General features: G+C 38.7%; 1 protein-coding gene across 21 annotated transcripts in view; it reads left to right on the top strand.

Annotated features, from left to right (window-relative positions):
* Nucleotides 1-16772, top strand: part of TRPM3 (transient receptor potential cation channel subfamily M member 3) — a gene marked incomplete at both ends in the record, with an annotated part of 906375 nt that overhangs the window by 589612 nt on the left and 299991 nt on the right. For all 21 annotated transcript variants that reach the window (XM_080708373.1, XM_080708370.1, XM_080708385.1 and 18 more), the window contains one exon: nt 15918-15997. In XM_080708373.1, the coding sequence (XP_080564499.1) occupies nt 15918-15997 (80 nt within the window). The remainder of the gene's footprint in view (nt 1-15917; nt 15998-16772) is intronic.

Genomic DNA, 16772 nt, shown 5'->3' with positions numbered 1-16772 from the left:
AAGAGTTTTAGATACTTTCAGTTTTTCTGTAAATGTAAAACTGCTCTAAAAAACAGTATTAATTAAGGAGGAGAAAAGAGATCACTTGTTACTGGGTGCATGGACTGGAGGATCAATTAGAAAGCTAGCGAACTATTCTCTTTAAAATTAGCATAGCTTCTCTCAGAAAAATCTTCCTATCAGAGATTGTTACATCAAATATTCAGGGATTGGAATGTTGGTATCCAAAAAAACACGAATTGGAAATCAAGTCTATATTTTTGTGCCATCTACTAAAATTCTCTGTGCCTATTTCTGAATTCCTATTCACATCTATGTGCATCAAATTTAATATATTTAGAGGAAGCTAATGTAAGGATTTGTGTCTTTTGAGACCTAACATCTTCCAGAGAGATTTTATATTAACACACTGAGGTGGGAGTAAAGAGGTAAGACATTGGTAATGAGTGCTATGGAAAGACACTGACAGCTTTTGGGGACCTAGACCTAATAACCTTGAACAACCTTAAATCTGCCACATTAGAGCAATATCACCAAAGGCTGAATTTATGTGAATGGCTTTATTTTCAACCTAACAGTCTAGTAACTGAACAGAGAAAGATGGCCAACAGACAGAAATACATTTATACTGCATTATCTTAATATTCAATAGTTTTTCACTCCCCAAGAGTAACAGAGCATTGCATTCATATCGCTGGACGTGCCTACTTCTAAATTGCTTCTGATGATACACATGAAATTGATTTGTTTTGGGCCCCTGTAGTTAAATAAGTCTCAACTGTTAAATCCAAAAAGCCCTACAAATCATGGCAGTCAGCATATTCAGACCTGAATGGTGGCACTGAGATTTGATTTATCATTTGGTAGGGGGCAAGGGCAAGAGAACAGCAAGTTCTTGTTGAAAATTCTCTCAATGGTGGAACAAGAAATGCCACGTTATCGCTTAATTGTAATAATGTCTTAACCTTTGAAGTCTTGCTGAAACAGAATTAGAATTTTACATATGTGCTGAATTGCTCAACCAGGGGCATTCTTTAGAAAGGTTGGAGCCTGGTGAGAATTCTTTCAGGGATTATTTATTAATTCAAATCTCCTTATGTACTTTGTGCTCAATAGACACAAAATCTTGTACTCTGTGACTTTTTTTTTCCTTTGCTTAGTTATGAAAAGAATAACGGTTCCATGAATTTGTAAAGATGTTTTTAAGTCTCTTATTTTCAAAAAGCCTCTACACTTACTTCGTGCCTGTTAATGAGGGAGGAACAACAAAGCCAAGAAGCTCTGATTCCCAGAATCCTCTACTCTGGGAGCTGCGGCTGACCTTGAGCATCACCTAGATTAAGGCTCTGGCCTTCAAGGTCACGCGCCTCCTTGTAACAAGTCATGGATAGGATACATATCTCGAGACTTCTGCTAGCCATGATTCCACCAGACTTTACTGCTTTGAATTAATAAAGAAAACAGGGATCTCAGAAATGAAATCCTACAGCCAAATTTAAGTGTGTATCTTGTGAAAATAAAGATTTTGATTTTAGGTTTGGAACTGGCCAAGGATTAAATAAATCAATATCTCTACCCAGAATTCAGTAAGGCAGTTAGGACTGAAAATAAAAGTTTCCCACACCTCGTATGTGTGTGTTAGGAGTGGGAGGGGGAGGGGAAGACAGTGTATTTCCTCAGTAGTTAATCCTGATGTAACAATTCTACTACAAACATAATGTACTATTTGTCAAGCAGCTATTTACCCATTCTCTTCCTTTGCTTTTCTCAACATTTTCCTTTTTCCAGGGCAAAGGAGTTTAATAAAATTAAAACCAGACTCTGAATCTGACAAAACTTGTCACATAAATTCCACATTTCTACCCAACAAAAGAAAGTTCCCATTTTATGACTCAACACTTTGGTTTTTTTTTTTTTTTTTTTTTTGGTCCTCTAACAAAATCAGAATGATACCAGAATGAATTGTGAAAGCTAAAAGAATTAAGGACTTAAAGGATGATATTGTGTTATCCCAGCTCTGCATTTGACAGAACAAAGGTCTAATTCTTAATACTGTTTCATTATAAGCTTTCATTTCCTCCCATTTATTTTCTCCTAATTCATTTCTTCCTTGGGTACAGTTAGTCCTATTATTATATTTTTATGATGTTCCCTCATTTCATAGGGCCAGCACTACTTTCATTATGATTTTTGCTTGACAAAGGCAAGTAAAATCCTTATGTTTGTGTGTCTGGTTTGTAAGTTTTAAAGTCACTGTAAATGGAAACAGCTATTGTATTGGAACTGACTCCTGGTCCTTGATCACATGTAGGATACTTTTGAATTAGAGACCTACATCCTTATTTCAGTGTTTCATCATAGGCTTTTAGGCATGATAAAATATGTATATTTTATTAAGATCAGAATGATTAAAATGCTCTTATTCCACCGCATCAAGATGAAAAACATCATTCAGCATCCCTAAAGTCAGTGACAAAACATTAAGAATCACATGGTGATTAAGAACTCACATGGTGATGCATGCCTGTAATCCTAGTACTTGGGAGACAGAGACAGGAGGATAACATGTTCGAGGCCAGCCTCAGCAAATTAACAAAAGACTCCTTTCCAAAATAAAAAAATCAAAAGGGCTTTTCCCCCTGTTACATTCCCAGTATCAACAACAACAAAAAGATGCAAAGCTTAAGAGTTTTGGGTCACTAACAGAAGCATAAGGGTTTTTTGCCCATTAGGCTAAGCCAATGGCTGATATATACATTTAACTTCTCTAAGCCCCTATTTGTCCTGTGTATAATAAAACCTTATAATGTCCACCTTACACACTTACTGTTAAGGTGGCATGAAATGTTATGCAAAAGCATCCTGTGGATAATAGGATTCCTTATAAATAAAAAGAAAATTCCAAACATGGAAATATATTTAAAAATCATTAGTGAAAATTACTACTTAAAATGACCATTCTATATAAAAATTATGAATATACTTAGGATACAATTTATACTGTGTGGCCTGTTGATAAAAGATGAGTTTAATTTATAATCATAAAGTAAAATGTTTCAATATTTTTCAAACAGGAGATAAAAACATAATCCAACTGAACTGTGTGGATAGATGGATAGATGGATAGATAGAAAGATAGATAGATAGATAGATAGATAGATAGATAGATAGATATGGGATATTGGATGGGCATAGTGGCGCACACTTGTAATTCAAGCATTTGAGAGGTGGAGACCAGAGGATCGAGGTTTGCGGACAGCCTCAGCTACTTAGTGAGGCCCTTTGCAACTCAGCGAGACTCTGTTTCAAAAAATATGAAGACTAAAAAATAGGACTGGGAGTATAGCTCAGAGGCAGAATGCCCTTAGTTCCATCCCCAGTACTGCAAAAAATAAAATAAAATAAAATAATAGATAGATGATTTAAGTTTATAGGCTTAAAAGTAAATTTTAATATAAATAATTTCAGACCACAATGAGATTATCCTCCAAAGGTAAATTCAAGGAGTAAGACATTGATATTTCCATAGAAACAGTGATTAAAAAATAAAAAGAAAAGCCTGGTGTGGTGGCACATGCTTGTAATTCCAGCAGTTGGGAGGCTGAGACTGGAGGATCGCAGTTTATGGACAGCCTCAGCTACTTAGTGAGGCACTCCGCAACTTAGTGAGACCCTGTCTCAAAGAATAAAAAAATAGGGCAGGGAGTGTAGCTCGGAGGTAGAATGCCCCTAGGTTCCATCCCTAGACCCGCAAAAGAGAAAGCAAGAAAGAAAGAAAGAGAAAAAGAAGGGAAGTCTTCCAGGCAAGGCCACAAAAGACCTCTTAGACCTACCAAAATGGACATAAAAAAATACTGTATCTTTGCAATGGAAATTGGAAGTACCTGATTATAAGCCTTGAAATGAATATAAATAATTATAATATTGCATGAGTCTTCTCCTGGTGGAACTGTGAGCAAGGTATGGTCACGGGACAACTGTCCTGGTGGTTCACTCTGACAGGGACCAGGCCTCTCAGAGAACGCAAGATTTTATGCAGATTTTTGAAGAACAGAGAGGCATTTGTCAAGTACAGAAGGAAGAACTTAGCATTTCAGATAAAGGAACAGCATATTCAAAGCCTGAAAAGTGTGGAATAATATGACGCATTATGAACACAGTCAGTAATTTGGTTTATTGAAATATAAAGAATGTGAAGGCTTGTGGGGAAATTGAGAAATTTGAGTGAGAATCTTTCGATCCTAAACACCTCAAATACTGAGCTGATTGTGTTAGGGTTGGGGAGCTGCTGAAGGGTATTGCTCAGAGGATGGCATAATCAATTGTTTTAGAAAGAGCGCACTGGTTTGTTGCTCTGGAGGCAGCTGGGTTTATCCTGGTGTCTGCCATTGTTTACTCTATGGGTCAAAGGTAACTCAAGTGTTAAGAACCAGTGCATCTGTTTTCATGCATTAGAATAAAAAACAAGAAGTTTAAGGGACATTTAAAAGGGCTGGCCTTGTGTTTTATAAAACCTCAGTCACAACAGTCACGAATTTTCTCTTATCTACAAATCATTTTTACTCTAACTGAATAATTATTTTTGATGAACTTCTTCTTTCCAAAAAGGAAAAAAAAAATATCCTAAAGCAATAGTGTTTGTTCATTCTCAGGTTTAGCCCTTCCCTATATACTCTACATCAATATAAACCCTAGTATTAAAAAGAAAGACGCCATCTGTACACCTCCGAAATTCCTCCCTTAGGAAACACTGGTCTATCTCATGCCATTATCTTCCAGGGGAAGAAACAGTTCTCCAAAAAAGCCAACGGGTTGCCTCAGTCCCCTGCGTGCCTACTGATATCACCATTCCAGGTGCAACAGCAGTAACAAAACAAAACCACTGCCCTTGGGAACAGATCACAAAGACAAAGAAACATTTAAAGGTTCTGAGAACACCAGGTCTTGTGAGGGGCTATAAGTTAAAAAGAGAGAAGCAGAAGAATAGAGAATGACGTTGCTCTAGAGACAATGACCACGAAATGCCTCGAGTGGGTCTGAGGACTGGAACAAGGGGGGTGGGACATCTGAGGGCGGGGCTGTCCAGGAGAAGGGCATAATAGGAGCAAAGGGCCTGAAGGAGAACTTGCCTGACACACTCAGGGAAGAGCAAAGAGTGATTGATAGCACCGTGAAAGCCTAGGACGCGAGCACCCTCCCTGGGTCCCCACCATGCAAGCCTCTTATTCCTCCACTGGCGGTTGACCAGTACACTCCAGTTGTAACCCACTTCCTGTTGATTAGAACAAAGCCCTGCTCACTGCAGTGTTGTCTGTGGCTGCTTTTGCACAATAGTGAGAGTCAATTCTTATAACAGAGACTGTGTGGCCCCCAAATTGTCCAAAATATGTACCATCTGCCCCTTTGCAGGGGCAGATGACCCAAAGGTCATCCTTTGATGACTTCTGTATTATGTTTTTTTGCTATTGTTGTTTTTTCATTGTTACCAAATGTGGACATCACAGGGGAAAAAAATGCTTTGTTTTTGGTTTTGCTTTTGCTACTGGGGATTGAACTCAGGGGCATTCTACCACTAAGCTACACTCCCAACCCTTTTTTATTTTTGTTAATTTTTATCGATTCATTTGTAGTCATACACCTTAATGGGATGCAAGATGGTGGAGCCATACATGCACACATCACCCAATTAGCCCTTTCCCAGTTTCCATCCCATTTTTTCAAACTTCCCATCTCAGTCTCCCAAATACTGGGATTAAAGGCATGCACCACCATGCTTGGTGGAAAAAAAATGCTTTGGAAAGCATCATAATAGTGAAATATATATTTACACATCAAAATCTACCGGGAAACCTGATTTTACTTTTTAAAAATTGTGTCATATACTAATAGAATCTTCTTAGTATATTGTCTTCAAGTGCAATGTATCTTTAATGATAAATTGGAAGAATAACGTAGTCTACCATTGTATGAAGATAGGAGGGAAACCACAGGTAGCCTTGCGCTTGTGGTCTCTCTCATTAGTATTCAAATTATATTCTGTCTAAACTATATCTGAATCAAGCTGGTGATATTCCCTTTCACGAATCACATTATTGGGTGATGCACAAGGTTTTAAAAAGATCCATATCCACAATGTGGTCCAGAGTTACAAGTCTCTTTGGAGCTCATTACATTGGTAAATCAAAGGGTCCTGAGCATCAGCTGCCATCCAGAATGAAACACATTCTATGTGACTCACCGGGGGCTTCCTTTTTTACTTACAACAAACAGCCAGGAATCTGGTAGCAGTATCATTGGCTTTGGTGTAAAGTTTATGGAAGGTGCCTCATATTATATTTCCTATTGAATAGTTAGAAAGAAAAAGTAAGTAAAACCAAAGAAACAGAATAACAAGTAAAACTGGAGAGAATAGGGTAATACACACACACACACACACACACACACACACACACACACATATATATGAGAAATAATTTAAAAACTGAGTATATATGTGATCAAACTCAAGATTTAAAGTAATAAGATAAAGGTTGAAGTAGTATCTAGTGATAAAAGGAAACTGAAAAAGCTCAATTGTTTAGTTTTTTCTTAGACTAGGAAGACTATATATAACTGATTTATAATTTCACAGCCACACTGCAGCTTCGTGGGTCTTTCCGACCTTTACCCGCCCACATGTCATGCCTCCCCTGCCTTTCCCCTTCCTTCTTCTCTCCTCACCTCACCTCTCCTCTTCTTTTCTCCTCTCTTCTAGTCTCTGCTCTTCTCACATTCTCCTCCTTTTGCTCCTCCTCGGTCTCCTTCTCCTCCTTTTCTTCTTCCTCCTCCTCCTTCTTTTCTCTCTGTCTCTGTCTCTGTCTTTGTCTCCGTCTCTCTCCAAATACTCACTCCACACATGGTGAAACTTTCCAGATCTTCCCTGCTGAGCCCTCTCTCTGTCACAGAATTCTTCCCTACTCTTTTCCGGGCATTCTTTTCTACCAACCTTCTGTTAGCTTAAGGTAAAGCTTGGCAGTTGAAAAAAAATCTTTGACCCCCCCAAAATGTAGTATTCTGAGTACACATATGGAAAGCAAAAGAATAAAAAAAAAATCTAATCACAGTTACAACATTAGACAGTTTCCTACCTATCAACTCTTTATCTATTTAAAATTTGCAATTTTAAATGACTGGTTTATGGCCTACTTTTTGACATAACGACATGAAAATGTATATTTCTGTCACTGAGTAGTCTTTGGAGACCTGATTGTGATCACCCAATGGCATAAGCCATGATTTACTTAGTAAATCTCCCATTGGTGGACATGATATGTTTCTACATTTTCTGTATTATGAGCAATGCCGCAGTGAACATCTCTGTGTGCTCATCTCTGATGATTTTCTTAGAATGAGTGTTTAGTAAAGTCACAGGTACACAGAGAGGAGCATATGTATGTGACAGTCAACCCCAAGACACGCAAAGGGATTTCCTCCTTTGTGTGTTCTGTTGTTGTTGTTTGGCCTAGTGTTTGTATGGCAATTTATTAAAATTACTTTGAAAAAATTAAGTACATACAGAAATAATTTTTGTTCTCTAGTGTTTTAATTGAGAAAAAGGGTTTTTAATTCCTTGTTTCCTCATCTTGAGTTATTTATTTTTAAATTTTGGGTCCTTCTTTACCATCTGATTTTAAATATACTTTTATTGGCGCATCGTAGTCTCACATCTTAATGAAATTCAGAGTGGAGGGGGGACACGCATGCACACAGCACCTGGTAAGCCTACCCCACTAGCTCCCCTTCCCTGTACACGATACTGAGATTGGCACTGATAATTTCACATTGGTATATAATGTCAATGGAAGTATCTCCTTCATTAGTCCTCCCTACCTTACGCCATAACCCTCCCTTAGAGCCCTATTCCCTCCACTGGGGTGTTTCCTCCTTTATTTAAAGCCCCTCTTGTCTCCTGATCACTCTCTCGTTTCCACATCTGAGGAAAAGCATGAGCCTCCACTTTCTGTGACTGGGTAATCTCACTTATCAGAAGGTTCTCCAGGGCCATCCATTTTGCTGCAAATGCACTACAAAGTTATGAAACATGCACGCAATGGAATTGTACTTAGTAATAAAGAAGAACAAAATTATGTCATGTGCAGCAAAATGGATGGCCCTCCTGTGGTTTAATGCTAAATCTCAGTCCAATTTTTCATTTGGATCTTGCTTATTGTCATGTTTCTTTAGTTGGATGTCAGTAGATAGTTTATTGTCCCTTGCCTCTGGGGAGAACTTGGTAAGTGAGAGACCAGAAAATGTGGGGATTTAATGATTAATCCTGGAAAGAGCAGAGAACAGAGAAGATAGCTCACGGCCTACTCCAAGTGTGAAAGAAGTCATTCAGTCACCATTAGGACCCTTGTTGAGTGTCCACATGACACATTCACATGACACAAGGTCAAAGATCGGCTGCAGACCCCACTGCCTGCCCAGATTTACAGTTATCAAGACATAAAAGTGAAGAATTTCACCTCCCAGCTCCAACTTCTGACAATGGAAAAGATAACTGAGGTTTTGAAAATGTAATGTTCATAAAAACTTTTTTTTCTTTTTTTTTTTTTGGTACTAAGGATTGGAACTATGGGCATTCTACCTTTAAACTCTACCCTTAGTCCTGTTTTATTTTATTTTTTTATTTTGAAACAGTGTCCTGCTAGGATTCTGAGGGCCTCACTAAGTTGCTGAAACTGCCTTCAAACCTGTGATCCACCTGTCTCAGATCCCCAAGTACTTGTATTATAGTACACATTACAACCCCGTCTATAAATTCGCTTTTTAAAAGATATTTTTGAACCAGGCATAAATTACTTTATATTGTCTTAGCCTTCCAGTACATGGGATGCTGAAACAGGAGGATCACAGATTCAAGGCCAGCCTTAGCAACTTATTGTGACCCTCAGCAATTCAGTGAGACCCTTTCCCAAACTAAAAAAAATAAAATAGGGCTGAGGGTGTAGCTCGGTGGTAGAATTAAGCAAATTATAAAATTATAAATTATAAAATTATAAAATTATAAAAAACAAATTATAAAATTATAAAAAACAAATTATTTTTGCCTTGTTGAAATTAGAACTCATTTCTTCCTCAGTACGTTTATTCATCTAGTTAAGAACGCCTTTTGTCTTAAAAAGTTCACGCTTGGATGATATTTGAAAGTGCTTTTCTGTGTGTGTGTGTATACCAGCAAGAACCTAGCAGTGGAGCCACCGCAGATAAGCCACCAGTGCCGTCCCTTTCCATCGGAATCCACATGCTGTAAAAGCCACTGCTCATCATTTTTCATAAGAAACAGAAAGCACAGGTTTTCAGTCATACATTTTCTGCCATCGGGGAGAGGCAGTGCAAGGAGAGGTATGTTCAGGCAAGTCTTAGTTCTGACATTTTAGAAGTTGTAGACGGTCCCCGGCAAGCTCCAACTTTATTCTACTCAGGCTCATGTTCGGGAACCAGAATATTCTGCATTTCGTATGGTTCCTCTGTAAAGAAATGCTATCCTCACGTTCTTTGAGGCTGGTGAACAATGCTGCTTGTGTGTTCAAACCAGTTGGAGCATTAATACACTGTTGCTTTAGAGAGATTTGCTTTCCAAAGTTGAACTTTCAGAACTCAGAACACCTTATCACACTTTCACAAGCTTTCTCTCTGAAAATGGAAAAAGCAAACGGCTGGGGTGGGGGGAGCCTGTTAGGACTCGTGCCAGTTAAATCCGATCTCTCCGGGGATTTGTTTTTCTTCTGGCGTCAGATTAGATGTTCAAATGAAGCAGTGTTTGAGGGCCGGCAAGGGAATGTCCATGGGATTCTTAGTGAGGCTAATCCCGGAGCAGCGGCACATTCCAAGGGGCTAATCTGCCCAAGTTCATTGCTTACTTGAAACGTCTCTTGGGGGAAGAGCCAGCCGGGCAAGTGACTTTTTTTCCAGTGGGCGGTCATAAGAGCATTATTAATGGGATGACCAGCCCCGGCCACAGCAAAACGAAAGCAGCAGGCTGCTCCGGGGACTGCCTTTGCCACCAGCCAGAGTCAGTGCACAGGTAAAAGGATTTCAGCAAACTTTTCTCTTGTTCATCTTCTACTTGTTGGATCTGGGGACCTAGAGGAAGACCAAAGCAAAAGGTGAAAAAGGGTATTTGGTTGCAGCCCCTTTGGGTTCTTGGTGTTTTGCTGTCTTGAAGACAAGGTGTCCATTTGAAACAGGAAATGTGAAGATAGGGAAAAGGGGGAAATTTTTCTTGTAACTTGTTTCTGTAAATTTAACGTACTTCTTTTTATTTTTAATCTTGTGAATTTAGATCTGAGTTATTATCCTTTGGCTACATTGCTCTGATAAAAAGTGCAATTTTTATTCATTGCAATAGCTTTCTGGCAAGGTATTTTATACATACCCTACGTGTGTCAGGACATAAACTCTTCACTCCGGGAAAAGGTCTTGATTCTGTAGCTGATAAACTTCCTAGGAAAAAAGTTTCAAAGTAGTTTGGGGTCTAATACCAATAGAAACTTTGTGGAAAAAAAGTTGAAGTCTGCTCAGATGATTTGCTTTTTTCCTCTTAAAGCAGTATTTATAGATTTTTTTTTTTGGTTTTATGCTTTATTGATTATACGTTTAATTTTTAAAATTTGTACTTTATTCTTTGAGGGTATTGATTATACTTTGTTTGCAATGTGGACATCCTGATTTTTGTTTTGAATAAGATGTCCTTTAATTATTAGACTTTGAAAACCACTTCCCTATGGCATATCACACATGACTGATAATGCGGAAAGACAAGAAAGAAAATAGCTCTTCACAGACTCAGTCCTGGCTGTGTGACCATTCTACCTTTGAAAAAGAAGGTACAAAAGTGATTTTCTGAGGGCAGGTAGAAGCCTTTTTTCGAAGAAGACATAAGACTTCCAAAGCATAGTTAAAAAGAAGAGATATTAAGGCAAACTCTCCACTGAAGTTTCATACTAAAAAATTATAAGGTCAACTAGGAACACGGCATGTCAAAATTATTTCATACTTACTAACAATGAGGATAACCACTATGTCTAACTTAGTTGGATGTCGAAGCAAAGTCTAGAGCTTCATGCGGAGTACTTCAAAGCCTGTGAACAAAAGAAAAGGGAATTCGTTTAGGGAACAAGCTAAACCATGATTATACGTCAAATATGCCCTTTCCAAGAAAATAATTTGAAAAATCTAATATCTGTCCACATTAAAGACCTGAATCAAAGCACAATGAAGCAAAGCCCACAGCAGAGCATAATAAATTATGCATGATATTTTATCAAATCCCTAATTCATGTGTTATACATGCTTTTTTCTATTATGCGCTCTACTTTTCTTCTCAAAAACAGAAAGACTCCGATTCAATTATAAACAATGGGAAGACATTTTATTTTACATTTGTCTGTTTTCTCCTCCCCAATTGTCTGTGCCAGGGAAGAGAAATGATTAATCTGCTAGTAACAAGAAAGAGAAACTGATCCTCAGTCAGTTTGCTAAGGATAAGGTAGCTTTTTACCTTTGAGAAAGTAATTAAGTTGCTAAGCTGAGCAAAAGCCAAATTACTTTATACTGAAAGATTAACAAACTAGTTAGCAATCCCCACATAGAGATTTGCCCCGCTACCATCTTACTAAAATCTCCAGGACCTTCCAGACTGAAACTGGATCCACGAGTGAAAGAAATACTGAAGATGTGTTTGAAAAGCCTAACCCACTTACCACAGCCCACCAGACTCTCAAGTTAGGAATCCTATAGCGATTCTTTGCTGTAGCTGAGACACTGACCTCACCCCTTCTCTTACTTCTTTCTCATGTTCTAAGGACATTCTTATTTTTTTTTTTTTTTTTTTGGTACTGAGGATTGAACCCAGGGCCATTCTAACTCTGAGCTATACTCCCAGCCCTATATATTTTTTTATTTTGAAACACGGTCTCACTGTATTACAGAGGGCCTCACAGTTGCTGAAGCTGGCCTTGAATCTGCAATCCTCCTGTCTCAGCCTCCCACGTACCCAGATTATAAGCATGTGCTACCACATCCTTTATTCCCAAAAAGAGAGGAAGAACAGACAGCAGAGTGTACATTGCCACACATGTGAGCCCTGGAGGGGAAATGAGCTCGGCGCTCCCAGGCAGGCCTGGATACCAGCGCCCACGCTGCATAGCCATACCATCCCACTTGGAAGGGCAGCTGAACAGAGCGGGTAAGAGTGTGGACTCTAGAGTCGGGCTGCTCAAGTGTAAACCCTGGCTTGAAAATTCACCTGCTGCCTCTCTCTGCCTCTGTGTCTTCAGGGGAAAATATAATTGTCATGCCTCTTTTACAAAGTTCTTCTGAGGATGGGTGATGGTAGGACATAGGTGCACAGTGCCAAGCACAGGACAGGCCCTTCGTAAATGCTAGCTATTGCTGTTACTCATTGAGATCCTACTATGTGTCAGATATTTTATCTGAATTATCTGGTCTGATTATCATAAAACTCTCCAAAGTAGTTATGATGACCTATATCGTATAGAAGAGACTCCGAGACATTAAATAACTACTTTTTTTCTTGGTGTTGGGGATTGAATCCAATCTAGGGGCATTTTATGTCTGGGCCCACCACCAACAGCAGCTCTTTTTATTTTTTTATTTTGAAACACAGTCTCCACTAAGTTTCTGAGGCTGGGCTTGAACCTGCTATCGTCTTCCTGTCTCGGCCTCTTGAGACTAGGATTACAAACATGTGTCTGATACCCGGCTTAAATAACTTTTCTAAATAATTTGTGAACAGCCAGCCAGGTGCTCTGTTGCCAACACAAAGGGAAATCAATCTAGGTCATTGCTACGGGGATTTCATAGCGCCCACATCTGAACTTAAAGTACCGGAATCAACCCACAACAGCTCTCTCTTCTGAAAGCATAAAACCCCCCAAATGAGGTCGATGGCCCCGAGCGTCAGGTATTCCTGCTGGGCCCATTTTACAGACAAGGAAAAGAGTAACACAGAACTCCCGTGGCTTTCTCCATACTCCAGAATCCTCCTCGTGCCACTTTTCCGAGCCACAAAGCTTACATTCTACCCATGATGCTGCTTGTCTGGCTTCCTCTCAAGGAGGGCTTGACCAGCACGCCTTGAAATACTCAGATGCCCCCTCCCGCCTGCCCTAAAGATCTTTCTGAATGCTGGCCAAAATGAGCCATGAAAAGAAGAGGGGGAAAAAAATACTCCCTTTTCTTTTCTCCAAGGTATAGGGAAAGTGGGTTTCAAATGTCCATTGAGAAACATTTTATCATCTGTCTGCCAAGAGATATTATCAACCAAAGTATTCAATGTCTAGGGAAAATCATGGCCTATGAATAGTTTAACTTACAGGCTTTTTATAAAGATAAAGACTGGTTATCTGTTCTGCTAAGCTTATTTCTGTTACAAAGATGGAGCCATTATCTTTCCCTACATATTCGAGAAGAAAAATCTTTGAGAATAGACTTTTTCATGTCTGGCTGAACTGCAGAGGTTAGCTTTGTGGCATGCAGGTGCAGAGGTCCACCTGGAACTGTGGATCTCTGGGGCAGTGTGGCTACTCTTTTTCATGAAGACAATACATGAACAGCCAGAAACGATTGTGACCAACACTGAAACCAGATGCACGCAGTTGCTCTGTGGCCCTCGACCATCACCCAGGTCGGCGCTTATAAAATGCACATTGTCACAACTGTTATAGAACCACAGCCATCAGTGCTACATGCTTGCAGGGACAGCCAGTGTGCCATCAAGGGGTAAAGGACAGACAACAACCCTACATGGCTTCCTCAGATGCTGGGGTTGCCGGTGGAGTCAAGACTAACCACAGGCAGCAGTGACCAGCGAGTGATGCAGGCCAAGCCAACAGCTCAGTTGTACTTTAACCCTGAAGGGTTCAAGAATATGGATTTAGATCGGTGTGGTGGCACACGCTTGTAATCCCAGCATTGAAGAGGCTGAGACAGGAGAATTGTGGTTCAAGGCCAGCCTCAGCTACTTAGTGAGGCCCTTTGCAACTCAGTGAGACCCTGTTTCAAAATAAAGAATAAAAAATAGGGCTGAGGGTGTAACTCAGAAGTAGAATGCCCCCGGGTTCCATCCCCAGTACTGGGAAAAAAAAAAAAGCAGACTTAGGCTTGATACTGGATTGAGCAAGAGAGAGAAGAGATGGCTTCTAGAACTAATATGATAGGTTATTCTGGCTTATGAGAGGTATCTGTGAGCAGCTTCCTGGATTTCATAGGAGAGTCTGTACTGTTTTAAATGCTTTTAAAGAAAGGATTGAGGGAGACAGGATGAGCATTCTGCTTAGGAACAAAGATCCTACAGTTTGCTAGATCTTTGTCCATCTGGGAACCTAATCTCAGTGGCAAGGCTTCTGGTGTAGTTCAACAATGGCATTCTAAGAAGCCACATCTGCTGGGCGTGCTCAAAGGGATGTAGGATATGGGGGGCGGGCGCTATCTCCCTTCCCATGGCACTACCTGTGAAATCCGGGACTCTGAGGAAGACAGTTATCTTCCTTGTGTTTCCGTTTCCTGCGTTTCTCCTTTGTAAGTAAGCATCTCTAGTTTGGATCTTAGCAAAAGCATGAAGATGGGTTGTGGCTTTCAAGAATCGTTTTGGGTATCTAGAGTCCATATTACATATTAAGATAGATTTTTTTCTGAAAAATAAATATATAAATATATGATAGCTTCACCTAAAAAAAAAAAAAAGAAAAAAATATTCTCTGGTAAGAAAGAAAGCAAAAAGAAATATTAAAATGTTATCTTTTAAGTTATCAAAAGCTTGGTATCAGACAAATGAAACTGTTATATGAGATTATCATTTTTAATTTTGGATAAATTGCTATAATACTAGATGTCAACCACCAAGCCAAGCATGGGAAGGAGGGATGGGGAGGGAATGGGGTGGGGATCGGGTGGGGACTGACTGGGCGATGTGTGCATGTATATCTACAAAACTTTTTTGTATCCCACTATGATGTATGAATACAGTGCACCAATAAAAAATTTAAAAAAATTAAAAAAAGAAATACCCATGCTGTTTCCCTTTTCTTCTACATGGAAAATCTAACAGAAGTGTCCGCCTGAAAATACCTTACATTTATTTAGATGTCTGTCTGCCTACCACTGAATACTTGTTTTCTGTGAGATTGCAAATATAACATTCTGTCCTCCAAATTCAGTTCCTCTGCAAATAACATTGTTTCTCTGTCCTAGACCATGCTGGCACACATTTTTAATTCCAGCATTTGGGAGGCTGAGACAGGATGATCACGGTTTGCAGACAGCCTCAGCTACTACTTAATGAGATCCTTTGCAACTCAGTGAGACCCTATTTCAAAATACAGAATAAAAAAAATAGGGCAAGGGGTATATCTCAGAGGTAGAATGCTTTGGGGTTCCATCCCCAGTAACACACACAAAAAAATGGTTCTGTCATGAACATCTTTTTAGTGGGGCTGTTTAATTTAACGCTCAATATTATAATGTTAACCTAATAATAGGTTCGGGGAGTCACTGATTTTATTATATGCAATTTTATTTTATTTTATTTTATTTATTTATATTTTTGGTGGTACTGGGGTTCCTAAAAGCCTGTCTACCTCCAGGCTACACTCCCAGACCCATTTTATTTTATTTTTTATTTAGAAACAGGGTCTCTTAAGCCAGCACGGCTGGCTTCAAACCTGCATGATCCTCCTGTCTCCGCCTCCCACCACCATGCCCGGCGTTATATGCAATTTTATATATAAAATAACCACAATGTCAGTTCTTTTTATGATATACTAGTTTACTATGTGATTATGAAATTTTGCTTTGTAGTCAAAAATTTTTAAATGTTATATTTATCCTCTCTCTTTCTCTCTCTCTTTCAGGCCCAGAAATCCTGGATAGAAAGAGCATTTTATAAAAGAGAATGTGTTCACATCATACCCAGCACAAAAGACCCCCATAGGTAATCTTGCTATCTTTATTGTATTAAGAACATGAAGAAATAATTAAAGGGCAAAAGAAAACAGCAATGACAACCCATTGCAAGGGAACCACTGTCAGTGACTGCTTTGATTGTTGTTTTAAATATATATATATATGTATATATATATATATACACACAAATACCCATATATAAACATATATATGTATATACACACACACAGATATATACATATACACTACATAATATGACATGCCTACATTAATTCTTAGTCTAAGAGCCTGTACAAAATGACAGGTATATCACGGTGAAAGGAAATGATCACTAGGCATAAGAGTGACCTATACTTTTTGTTATTAGTTGCTGTAGATACATTGGAATAAAATACCTTGAGTAGATTACTAATGAGACTGCAGAACGTCAGATTTCTCAGCACATTTTTGTACCTTGCTTAACTTCCTGAAGCTCAATAGTATATATGGTTAGACACATTTAAAATAAAGTCTCCTGTATATATCTGGAAATAACTTATAAACAAGCAATTTAAAAAAGCATTTTAAATTTAAAATATAGACTATACAGTATTAGTGGCTAGTGAATAACCTTGTACAAGTTATCAAGTCTTCAAAACTACAATATTTTATCATAAAAACAAATGCCAAATTTTTAGTATTTAGGAAAGGACAGCTATGTTCTATAACTATTATTACTAATAATTGTTATAGTGGTGGTAAGAATACAGAAGGACATTTTATTATAGAAGGAACAGATTTTATTTATTTTTTTGTGTGTGTGG

The sequence above is a fragment of the Muscardinus avellanarius genome, assembly GCF_963383645.1.
Source record: "Muscardinus avellanarius genome assembly, chromosome: 13".
Classification (NCBI taxonomy): Eukaryota; Metazoa; Chordata; class Mammalia; order Rodentia; family Gliridae; genus Muscardinus; species Muscardinus avellanarius.
Note: the sequence above shows the minus strand (reverse complement) of the source record. Positions and strands in the feature narration are given on the sequence as shown.